This window comes from Myiozetetes cayanensis, unplaced genomic scaffold (assembly GCF_022539395.1).
Source record: "Myiozetetes cayanensis isolate MyiCay16 unplaced genomic scaffold, myiCay2020 scf13, whole genome shotgun sequence".
NCBI lineage: Eukaryota > Metazoa > Chordata > Aves > Passeriformes > Tyrannidae > Myiozetetes > Myiozetetes cayanensis.
This window is the reverse complement of record NW_026086937.1, coordinates 22,116,300-22,127,933: the sequence shown is the minus strand read 5'-3', so window position 1 is coordinate 22,127,933 and position 11,634 is coordinate 22,116,300. Positions and strand designations below refer to the sequence as shown.

At 50.9% G+C, this 11,634-nt stretch overlaps 1 protein-coding gene across 1 annotated transcript; it reads right to left on the bottom strand.

Annotated features, from left to right (window-relative positions):
* Window positions 1–1,369: 1,369 nt before the first annotated feature.
* On the bottom strand, window positions 1,370–8,030 carry LOC126636480 (ovocalyxin-32-like). The gene is made up of 6 exons (XM_050308739.1): window positions 7,776–8,030; window positions 4,540–4,602; window positions 3,676–3,850; window positions 2,909–3,045; window positions 2,061–2,123; window positions 1,370–1,942 (listed from the first exon to the last, which is right to left on the bottom strand). Exons 1-6 carry the CDS (start codon window positions 8,001–8,003, stop codon window positions 1,784–1,786), a joined length of 825 nt encoding a protein of 274 aa, XP_050164696.1. The 5' UTR covers window positions 8,004–8,030; the 3' UTR covers window positions 1,370–1,783.
* Between the last annotated feature and the right edge of the window lie 3,604 nt (window positions 8,031–11,634).

Here is an 11,634-nt window from a genome sequence, read left to right as displayed (position 1 = left end):
GTGTCCAGCCCATGCTGGAATCACTGACTGAAATCTTGCTGACTCATTGCAGAGACACAACGAGGACCCTGGAGCTCCATGGGAAGGGGGAGATTGATTTCCAGAAAAGCCCTGCAGCTCCTCAGGCACTGGGAGATTTTCTTTTAACAAACCTTTTACCAAAATTCAGGGTTGGCTTATGAAAGCAGTGTGGAAACAGGAAAGGGATGGATGGGGTGGTTGGGATTTTATTTATATTTCTGGGTTTCATGCTCTGCTTAGGCCAGTGTGGAGTGAATTCCTGGCTCGTGGGTGCTGCCACGTGTGCTGCTGCTTCACAAGTCTGGAAAAAACCAAAACCCCAAGAATTTTGCTGTGTGATTTTAGGTTTTAGGCTGAAATCTTGGCCTAAAAGCAGCTGCCTTAGAATTCCAACAGCTTTGCTGCTTCTCCAGAAGGTACTGTGGAGTTTCTTAACTGCTGTAAGTTGGTGTTGCTTGGGAGTAGCTGGAGTTACACTGACCTGGTGATGGGGAAAGTGCCCAATCCTCTGGTCTAGCTCTGCAGAGCAGTGGCAAAAACAGGGTAAGGACACTAAAGCAGAGCCCCAAAGTGCAAAATCCATCCTATTTTCTTGTTTATATTCCAAAAACTATTTTAATCACCAGCTTCTTTAAGAACTGTTGAACTTCTCGGCTCTGATTTCATGCTTTGGATGAGGAGAAATGTTCCACCAGCACAAAATAAAGCCCCAGGAGGATGTGGGATGCTGCTTCCCTGAATTTACTGTGGTGCCTGGCGTGTGCTGAGAGAGAAAGCTTCACTCAGGAAATCAGGCTGAATAATCTGGGTGTGTAAAACTCTGGGTGGGTTGGCATCACCCAGCCTAAATACCTGCAGGGAAAACTGTCATGTGAAACCCTGGGATCGTTGTTATTACTGGTTACAGATCCAGGATAATGCAAACCACCACAAATCCCAGAGAACAGCCATCCCAGCACCTGTTTCCCTCAGGAGTGGGCTGTTCTTGGTAAGGATTTAATCTATCCTGGCAGAAATCTGGCAAATGGGGAGGAAAAGAGGTGAATTTGAGACTGTTTGGAACAACCTCAGGGAGGAGTGTGGGATGGGGGTGGATCTACTGGGAACCCAACCGGAGAATTTGGTGGCAAAGGACAAAGCCAGGACTTTGTGGGGTTCAGGATGGGAACAGGACAGGGCAGGAACTAAGAAGAGCTGTTTGATGGGTGTCCTGCCCATCCCAAATTCATGGGATGGGAGTCCATCCATCTGGAGCCTTCCTGGCTCTGCAGGTTTGAGCTCACAGAGAAGGTGGAAACCTGGGGTGCAAGAGCAGCACAGTGAAAGAAAACCCAGCCTCGCCCCTGAGTGATGGCATTTGGTTTATTGGAGAGGTTGAGTTGAAAACCAGCACGATTCCATCCCAAAAAAACGACCCCAAAAAATCAGTAGGCAGAGATTTCTTCGTGACAGATGAAAACTTCCCTGGCGATTTTTTTCCCCAATATATTAACTTTGTTTACAAACTCTACGTTACAGGAAATCAGTGACAAGAAATCAGCCTGGCTGTGGTCACCTGTGTAGATGTGGAGCAGCAAAGGCTTCAGGTAGAGCTCTCTAGAGCTGGAGTCTTGCAGTTTGAGAAGTGACAGGAGTTAATTTTGGCACAGAACAGAGTAGTGAAAGCATCCCGATCACTGCCCGGGCTGGGGAAGCGGTCCCAGCTCCAGCTCTGGCAGCACAGGGATGTGCTCCCTGGATGCAGGAATGCTGAGGATCTCCCTCAGGAGCTGGCCCCCCTTTCCTCTGAAAGCCCAGCAGCCGATCCCGAGCCCAGCCCGGACCCCTCCTCCAGCCCGTGGTTCTGGGAGGCACAGAAGTGTTTCTCTCTCAGAGGGTGCCCCGGCAGCCACGTGAGGCGCATGTGGCAGGAGATCATCTCCTGCAGAAGGGATGGAGAAACACCTCTGTTACAGGGAAATCCTCATTTTATGCTTATTTTATCCCCTTTGCACTGCCCAGCTCCCGGGGAAGGCAGGGATCACGCCCCTGTTTCTTACCTGTGTTGGCATTTCATGGAGCAGGACGGTGTAGTCAAACTCAATGAAATCATCTTTCCTCATCTGGGTATGGAAAAAAAAACCAGGATTATCAGGAGGACAGGTTTATATTGTTGGAGTTTGGTTTCTGCTTTGATTTACTTGGCTGCACTGAGCTTGCTTAGGGACTCTGGTTGCTGGCTGGAGTGAGGTGGGTTTTGATCATGGAAAGACAGGGAATTAGGAGCAATTCCTGCATGGAATTCTTGAAGGCAATGGCTGCTGTGTGGCTCTGCAGCCCCACTCTCTGCCATGAAACCAGGCTGGCTCAGGTGCTAAATAATTGGGTTTAACCCTGTGATGAATTTGAGAATATTGCCTGTTAATCTCTCCTTCAGAGAAATCTTGTGCTGACTGGAGCAAAAACGGGGTCCTGCCTGTGGATCACAGGGACACAGAGCTTTGGGAGCTGCTCTTTGATGGGCTGGGAGGGCAGATCAGCTGCCCAGCCAGGTATTTTGGGGGACACAGAGGTTTGGGAGCTGCTCTTTGATGTGCTGGGGGGCAGATCAGCTGCCCAGCCAGGTATTTGTGCCAGGTCTGAGCCTGATGGTGCCTGAGCCTGGCAAAGGGCCAGGGGGTGTGGGAGTGACTTGGTGAGGGGCTGATGAACTGCAGGACCTGCAGATGCCGCTCATGCAGCAAGGAAAGCCGAATTTTGTCCAAATGGGTAAAGTTTTCCCACCACCAGCTGGACAAAGTGCCTGCCCAGAGGTGGAAATGCTGGTGAAGGGGAGGCCCTGGGGTTTGGGGGATCCCACCCCCCAGAGCAGTGAGAGCTGGGGGGTTCTGCTCCCTGCCCCACTCACCCACTGCTTCACCGACTTCACTTGTGCCAGGAAGTATCCCAGGTCCTCTGTGGACTTTTCCCACATGATGGAGCTGCTGCCAGCGACAGCCAGAGCCCAGGCTGGCTCCAGGGCAGGCTCAATGTTGCCATAGCTGTCTGCAGGGCACACAGAAATACACTCAGTGTTCACTCTGGCTGCTCAGCTGAGAAATGATCAGCCACACAGCACTTTGGCCTGGGCTGAGACTCTTCCCCCTGAGCTGTCACAGGGAAAAGGGAGGAGGACGATGCTAAACCTGCATCCCAGGGAAGCAGGGCAGTGTGGCAGGACTGCCATGGCCAAAAGGCAACATTCACAGGGTCCCACAGAGGGGTGAGAACCCCACAGCCCGGGATAGTGGAAGCCCTTACCTAGCTGGGAGGAGAAGATGGAGTTTTTCCAGGATGGAAAAGTTCTGTTAGTCATGCCCAGTGAATTTCCAGCCACAGCTGGGGAGCTTGTGGCTTAGGGCTCTTGTTATTCCTGGAGGACATTCTGCCTTTACTTGGATTTAAAATGCTGCCTTTAAACCCAAAGCACCTTCCCAAGGTGGTGCTGGTGCCAGTGTTCAATGCAAGGGGGGTTTGTTCTCCCAGAGGATCCCTGGAAGGTGGAATGTTTTGACAGCCCTGTGGTTTCAGGGGGCTGCTGTCAATAATGTGTCTCCTTCAAGTGCAAGTGTTTTGTTTGTGTCTTTGTGAGACAAAGTGAAACACAGCTGATTGTCTGCAGGAATATAAATATACCTGGAATATTGCTCCCAGTTATGGGTTTGGTTTGCTGCCTGATTCTTTGGTAGAGCCTGTTGTCCTCTTCCTGGATTTCTTTCTGGTCTTTGGTGTGGGAGCACTTGATGCTGACAACAGGAGGAGTCTTTTTCCTTGGATACAACACGGTGGCCAGGCAGCTCCCAGCGTTTTCCTGCCAAGGGAGAATTTACAGCTCTTACCTTCTGTCAGGATTTTAGTTACCAGCACCTCATCCTTTGGATGAGGCTGGTCAAGGGTCAGGACAGTCTTCAGAAGGATATCATTTTCCCCCACCCCCAAGAAAAGTAAATGGTTTAAAACCACGAGGCCGAAGGGACTTTGTGGAAGGTTTTGATTAATGCACCGAGTCATCTCGGAAACAGGTTTGAGAGTTTTAAGAAATAACATTAATTGATAACAGAGACATTCACTGGATGATACTTCAGCCTTGAAACAGAAATAATCTAATGCTTCAGATGAAGTCCTGAGCACAGTTTGAATTCCACAGACGGTGTGTGAGGGAAGAGGGCAGTGACATTGCTGGTGCCAGGTGTGACAGGGACAGGGGAGGGGGTTAGAAGTGGGAAGAACATGCAGCTGTCAGCTCATTATCCCCTCTCTGGGGTGTGGACAGTGGGGTAAGGAGCACAGTGTGTGACCTGAAGTCCTCCAGGACTGAGGGCTGATGAGCTCTCAGGTGCTCCTCGGGGCAGACCCCCTGCCAGACAGGCAGGGAGGAGCACAAAGGTCTTTCCACTGGGAAAAGCCCATCTACTGAGCTCGTGAATGGCCCTGTTTTGGAGCTGCTGAAGTTCATCTCGTGCCCATGGTCAGGGGGAACACAGAGGACCCCAAACTCACCCCAGACCTGTAATCTTCTGTGCTGAACTGCAGGTAATACTTGTGCCCAATGTCTGGGATGTTCTGCAAGAGAAAAGGTTCAGTCACCAGTGGAAAGCACCTGAAAAGTCTTAGAAATGAAGACCTCTGAAATGTGGAATTTTCTTGTATTTGGGGGTTTTTAACTTGAGGATTTCAGTTAACAAATGTGCCTTCTAGAGTGGGATCTTCTGTCTCAGCTCCAGGCAGGCTGGAACAGAAACTGCCTTTTAATGTTGGCCATGAAAAATCCTCATTTCCCTGGGATTACCTCACCCAGTTGTGCAAGAGCAGAGCCCAGTAACAAGTCTTTGCATTATCTGCTCTTTATTTCGTGGTCAGTCTTTTATTTTCCTGCCAACTTGCAGACTGAGTTCTGAAATATCTGTGTTTGAGGGTGTGCCATGAGGGGTCACTCAGCACAGCAAAATGGGAAGAAGTGACTTCCTGGAGTGCCAAAGAATCAGCAATTAAATGAAATGATAAGAAAGAAGGGTCTAATCTCTCACAGGAACCACTGCAGTTAAGTCTAAGTTTCTAATTATTGTAGAGCTACCCAAGAGTTCCTCCGAGCTCGGGGATATCTGAGAGCAGCCAAAGATAAAAGTGTCCAGAAGAGAAGGAAAACAAGTGAGTAATTCATTTTTTCCACTAAATATCTGGGTCACAAGATTGTTTTATTTCCAGGCTGGGAATCCTTGCAGCTTTTCCTGATGGATTTTTTTTTTTTCTTGGCCAAATTTAAGCAAATGTTGCAGTTTAGCCACGAGATCACCTGGCTTTACCTTTACCCTTCACCTCTTCCTAAATCGTGATTTCCAGGAGAGCTTGGGATGGGAAATGCTACATCGGTGCTCTGAAAGCTTCCCTCCTGACTTCTGGGATCTTCAGCTGGCACAAACTGATACTTTTCTTATCTAAAGTGTATTTTAAAGTGCAGCTGCTTCAGCAATTCAGTGGGCTGCTGTTTCCTGGAGGATCCTCACTCAAGAAAAAAGAAAGGACAAAACAAAAAGCAACGAGCAAGGCAGGGATTATTCCACGTTTGGCATCTCTCTGCTGTTTGTTGGCAGGAGAGAAAAGCCCTGAAGTCTCATTTTACCTGAACATGAAAGATCCTTTCCAGCCTGGGGACTGTCTCCAGTCCTGTTTCCAATTACCAGTTTCACCAGCTCGTGGGCTAATAGTGTCAGTATTGAATTGCAGTGCTCATTACTGAATTCCAGGATAAAACCATCCTGCTTTTATGAGATCCACTGATATAGTAACCAATAGGAAATTTGCCTTGCTTAAAAAAAATTATTAAACCCCAGGCAAACCAAAAACCCCCCCAAACCCCAACATTTCTGTCTCTTGCCTTCCCCTAATCCAGTACATTCCTTCCAGGAAATTCTCATCATTTTTTTCCAGTGGAGGACAGGAAAGAAGGAAGTGACCACGTTCAGCACTTTTCTCCTCTTGTTTTCACAGAGTGTGCAAAGAAAAAGGGGAATTAAACTGCGGAGAGCGGTTCCAGCGAGCTCCTCATCCAGAGCTGGGAGGAAGTAAGGAGGAATTTCACTTCTCCATAACAAACCAACTATTCTCCTTCCCACAATTAGGAGGCAGGTGGCTGAGAGTGTGGGGGAAAAATCCCTTTCCCTCCCCACAACCCAAAATAGTTCACGAATATTCACAAATATTCAGCTGGGAAGGGGATCTGCACCAACCCCTTCCTGCTGACAGTCCCTTTCCCAGGGAATGGCAGTGCTGCCAGCCTGTTCTTCAGCCAGGCACAAGTGTTTATATATGGAAATATATCCATATATCCATATGCAAACTGCCCAGGAAATACAGAAGGAGCATTTGTCTGTTTGGAAAGAAGCATAAAACAGCACAGGAGGTTCCTGTCAGGAATGTCCCACGAGCACATCCATTCTCAGCACCTAATAAGTTATATTTAGTGGCATATTTGGGAATGACGATGAGAACACAGAGTTACCTAAAGGGCATGATTCCAGATGAATCTACAGCAGGATTCCCAGGGAGGGGCTAACGCTCTCTTTCAGCCTTGCATTACACCAAAGTCTGAATTTTCACACAGAATTTTGTGTTTTGTCAGATTTAACTGGAAATTATTTTGACCTGTTAAATATTGTGTACAAGTCAGGCTTCAAATTGTTTTGGAACCGTTGCCAAGTGGGATTTATGGGAGAGACTGAGGGTCAAGTTGGGTGTTGTAATGACTGCAACGGCACATCCTAAACTTTTTGGGCTGGCTCAGAACTTCTTTCTTGAAAGGGAAGATTTGACACTCCCAGTTTTAGGAGAGGGGGTCTGGACTGCCCAGGCCGTGCAGATGCTGAAGGACAAGTGTTGGAAGGTCTCCAGAGCCATGGAAAGGATCCAGTGGAACCCAGTGCCCTTTGGAATCCAAGCCAAGCAGCTTCAGGGAGCTGCCCAGCAGAGGACCCGAGGGCTGGCTTTAAATCTCATCCCCTCGGCTCTCCAGGAAAGGCACTGCTTTCCTTCCAGGATCTACAGCCCGGGAACAAACATTCCCCAGAAGTTTCTGCCTGATTTCTTGCCTTCAGAAACTGATTGAGCTGTGAAAAAAAACCCCAAAGCTGGAGGAGGAGAAGCTGCAGAGCACAGTGCTCATCCTTTGGGGAGCAGAGCCCGGGTACCCCGACACCACCCCGAGCATCCCTGACAGCATCCAGGGCCGGAAGGCTCTGTCCCCGCAGCTGCTCCTCTCGGGGGCTCCTGCCCCTTCCTGTCACCTCAGTTTGCCGTGTTTTTGGAAGATAGAGCTGTGTTTTCTGATGGGAACTGCATCGCCTTTGGATGAAGCTCTGTCTGAGGAAGGGGCGGTGGGACAGCAGCCCCCGAGGGACGCGGGTGTCGCTGGGGAAGGGATGGCGGGACAGCGGTCCTGGAGGGCGCTCAGGTGTGCCGGGGGAAGGGGAGTTGGGACAGCGGTCCCTGAGGTGACCCAGGTGCCCTGAGCCACCCGAGGAAGGGGTGGATGGACAGCGGTGCCACCCGGCTGTCCCCGAGGAAGGGGCAGTGGGACAGCGGACCCTGAGAGGGGCGGGAGGGCACCCTCAGGCTATGCATAACCTCAGTTACACGTAATAACAATTAACATAATAATTACTGCTCTATACAACAACAACAATAACACAATAATTGCTGTTCCCTCGCCCTGAGCCCCCGCACCACCCGCTCCCCCGTACCTTGACGGTGGCTTTGCGGAGCTGCCCCAGCGCCCAGAGCCGCCCGGGAGAGCCCTTCTGGAAGTTGCGGTACTGCAGGGCCACCCTCGCCGCCGCCACCGCGGCCCGGCGGCTCCCGCGCCCCGGCGGATCGGCGGGGAGCGCCGCGGGGAGCAGCAGGACGAGCGGGAGGAGGAGGAGGAGGAGGAGGAAGGCGGGCGGGCCGGGCGCGGTGCGCAGCCCCGGCATGGTGCGGGAGGCACTGGGGCGGCCCCGCGGAGCTGCGGTACAAATAGCGGGGCAGAGTCCTGTCCCCGGGATACTCCCCTTCCCTCAGCCCTCCCACCTGCCGCGGCCACCGGGACAGGGAAGGGGAGGGTGCGGAGGAACCGGGGGGGAGCCAGGACTTGAGGGTTGTCCAAAGGGGACCGGAGTTTCTAAGTGGAGATGGAGGGGGACTTGAGAGAGGATTATCTGGGACAGCCAGGGGGGATGGAGGGATGCCAGGACTCGAAGGGGACCGGGGAGATGAAGGGTTTGAGGGGTGCGAGTGGCACATAAAGAGGGGTGAGGATTCTGAGAGAAGGACCCCTCAGCCCAGAGCAACATCTGTGCGAGGAGAGGCTGCTGCTCCCAGACAGATGTGCTGCCACAACGGCACAGGTCAGAACAAACGCAGGGAATTACGTGGGAAAACACACTTAGCCCCCTTCTCAGCGTTACAACAGCTCAGCACTTCCCAAAATTACAGAGGATCCTTCAGAACCCAGGCATGGGACACAGCTGAAATATTCCAAAAGCTGTGCACGAGAAGCAGAGGGAAGCATTCCTCCCCGAAATAAATCTCAGTGAGTGAAGGTTTTTGGAACCAGTGTGGTTGTATCTCTTGTAACGTGAAGAAAATGAACCGAGACAGCGGCCAGATTCCCTTAAGATGGGTTTGGGGATACTTGTTGCCTTGCTGCTCCTGGAAGCATCTCTTGGAGAGACTGAATGTGGTAAAATGTAAAAGACTGCAACCCTTCTTGTGTTAAAAATGCTGGGTTTTAATGACCTGCTCTGTTACCATCCAAGCAAAGGGGTATTTGCATGTGCAGCTGGGAATCTATTTTTATGCTTCTGGATGTGTATTGGGGAATATTTCTGGGCTGGGACCTCAGAGAAGTGAATCAGAACTCTGGTTAAAGACTTAAGCTGTCTCCTGTGGAGCTTTAAGTCTCTTTTTATTACTGTAATGCTTTTTCATAGAACTTGTAATTCAGTATTTCTGAGGCTTCCCTCAGTGAGGGAAATTACTACAATTTTTACAGTACTACAACTATTACAATAAAGGTATAATATCCTTCTTTATAGCGCTGTTTTCTGTGCCATACAGCTCAAAAAATTGTCCTAATTTTCTTTGAGATTATGATTTTTCTTCCTTAAACAAATCCTGTAATTAAGAGTTGGTGTCTTCCCATCCATGTATCACACAGGACAGGCTGGATTGAGGTTGGAGCAACCTGGACTGGTGGAAGCTGTCCCTGCCTGGTGTCAAATTTAGGAGAGGGAGCAGGATAATTTTTTTCCTCATTGGGACACTTGCCATGTTTGTCTCTGGTATTTTCTGTTCAGCTGGAAGGAACTGAGATCCGGCCTTTCCTCATTTACCCTCGCTGTGATGACAGCTCCGATATTCCTTTCAAAACGACATCCAAAGGGTGAGGGATTCTCCTCAGCTGACACTGGAAGGGGCCGCGGCAGTGCCGATTGTCCTGCTGTTCCCTTTGTGCCCTCGCAGCGCAGCCTGGATGCAGGAGGAGCCCTGAGGATTTCCTGGGAGCAGGGGAAGTGCAGTCCATGGAAGGGGAGCAGGGGAAGTGCAGGTCCATGGAAGGGGAGCAGGGGAAGTGCAGTCCATGGAAGGGGAGCAGGGGAAGTGCAGTCCATGGAAGGGGAGCAGGGGAAGTGCAGTCCATGGAAGGGGAGCAGGGGAAGTGCAGGTCCATGGAAGGGGAGCAGGGTCAGCGGTGAGGACAGCTGTGGTGCGGGCTGTAAGGAGGGTGGGATGGCAGGAGGTGAGGGCTGAGCGATCCCAGCCCCATCCCTGTGCTGATGTGCTGATGATGTGCTGATGTGCTGCAGCTGCTCCAGGGAAGGGGTCAGACCCACCCTGAACAGACCTTTCACACTCACGGCTCTGCTGCTTGAGCTTCTGCGGCATTTCGGGGGCTCGAGTGAGAGGTAAGAGCTTAAAAATAGGAATAATCTTGGAAACCCAGCATTGCCTCTCCTGCTGGAGAAGCCTGCGAGCCCCTGGAGGCTCAGAGCTGACCCCATCCATGACTCTGTGCCCTTCCCTTTCCCTCGAGTTCCCCTCCTTTTCCTGCTTTCTGGGTCAGCCCCGCGGGCAGGGATTGGGTTGTTTCCTTCCTCCCGAGGGCAACAAAGGGGCTGTGAGAGCCCAGGGGCAGAGAACCCGGGTCACAAAGCAGGGACAATCCCGGGGCAGCTTCCTAACACTTCTGCAGGGATTACGCTGCTGTAATTTGCTGTCGATCCAGCGGGACTCTGAATTTACAAACCAATTTGACTCGGGGAAAACAAAAGCACAAATGATGGACAAGTCTGGGTCAGGGCCGGGGGATGTTTGTAAACACGGACAAGCACAGTTTGTAAATACGGACAAAGCACAGCTTTAGGGCCTCCACAACATTTAGAAAAGGTACTTTTTGGAAGCCCTGGGGGGTTTAGACCCTTAAAAGCTGGAAGTGCATCCTCCAGCAGCCAGGCCTCGAGGTAGGCTGGTTCAGGCTCTTGGGTGACAGCAAAACGAAGCTCTGGAGTGTGCAAGATCTGAACAAAAGGAGCTGAAGTGAGTGATCCAACCTGTGGGACGAGTCCAGAGGTGACACTAGGCTGATCAGAGGGATGGAGCAGCTCTGCTGGGAGGAAAGGCTGGGAGAGTTGGGATTGTCCAGCCTGGAGAAGAGAAGCTTCAGGGTGAGCCAATTGTGGCCTTGCAGTGCCTGAAGGGGCTACAAGAAACATGGTTAGAGAGCATTTACAAGGGACTGGAGTGACAGGACACAGGGAATGGCTTCCCACTGCCAGAGGGCAGGGATAGATGGGATATTGGGAAGGAATTCCTGGCTGGGAGGGTGGGCAGGCCCTGGCACAGGGTGCCCAGAGAAGCTGTGGCTGCTCCAGCCCTGAGAGTGTCCCAGGACAGGATGGAGCAACCTGGGCTGGTGGAAGGTGTCCCTGCCTGTGGACTGGTTGGGCTTTCAGGTCCTTCCCACCCAGACCATTCCATGATTCCATACATTCTGGTTAGTTCCAGTCTGGTGCAGGTAGGCTTTGTCCTTCTTTATCATCTTTCCCCTCTCCTCCCAGTTAACCTGGGCCAGGCTCAGAGAGCACAGTGCTGTTCCTGAGCCTCTCTCCCTCTTCCCTGCTCTGTTCCCCTCCAGGAACCAGGACACTCTGGGAAATTTCCCAAGTTTGCCTCACACTTGTGCCACAGCTGACCTGGACCCTTTGGAAATGGGAATGAGGGTTGTTTCAGGCAGCTGCTCCACAAAGCATTCTGAGGTTTGCATTTTCTCTTTTCATCCATCAAATGCTTGTTTAGAGGCCAGTTATTGCTAATTTGCTTCATATTTGAAGGCTATTTCTATACCCTTTGTATAGAACAGGCCTCACTGGCTCATAATCACTACCAGATGACTGGAATGTCATACAGTGAATGTGGACAAAATTCAGTTTATTTTGTTGTGCAACTTTTCCACTTTCATCTTCACCATCTTGCTGTGATTAAGAACAAGCTCCGTTACTTGGTTTTAACTGAATTGTTTAGGGCTTTTTCTCTATCCTCATCAATAATTATGGCTTGATTTAG

Excerpts from the sequence above, each read along its gene's own strand:
- LOC126636480 (XM_050308739.1), bottom strand. The coding sequence starts at position 8,003 with ATGCCGGGGCTGCGCACCGCGCCCGGCCCGCCCGCCTTCCTCCTCCTC. Across the intron at positions 4,603-7,775 it reads TCCGCAAAGCCACCGTCAAG|AACATCCCAGACATTGGGCA; the intron begins GTACGGGGGAGC and ends TTTCTCTTGCAG. Across the intron at positions 3,046-3,675 it reads AACTGGGAGCAATATTCCAG|ACAGCTATGGCAACATTGAG; the intron begins GTATATTTATAT and ends TGTGCCCTGCAG.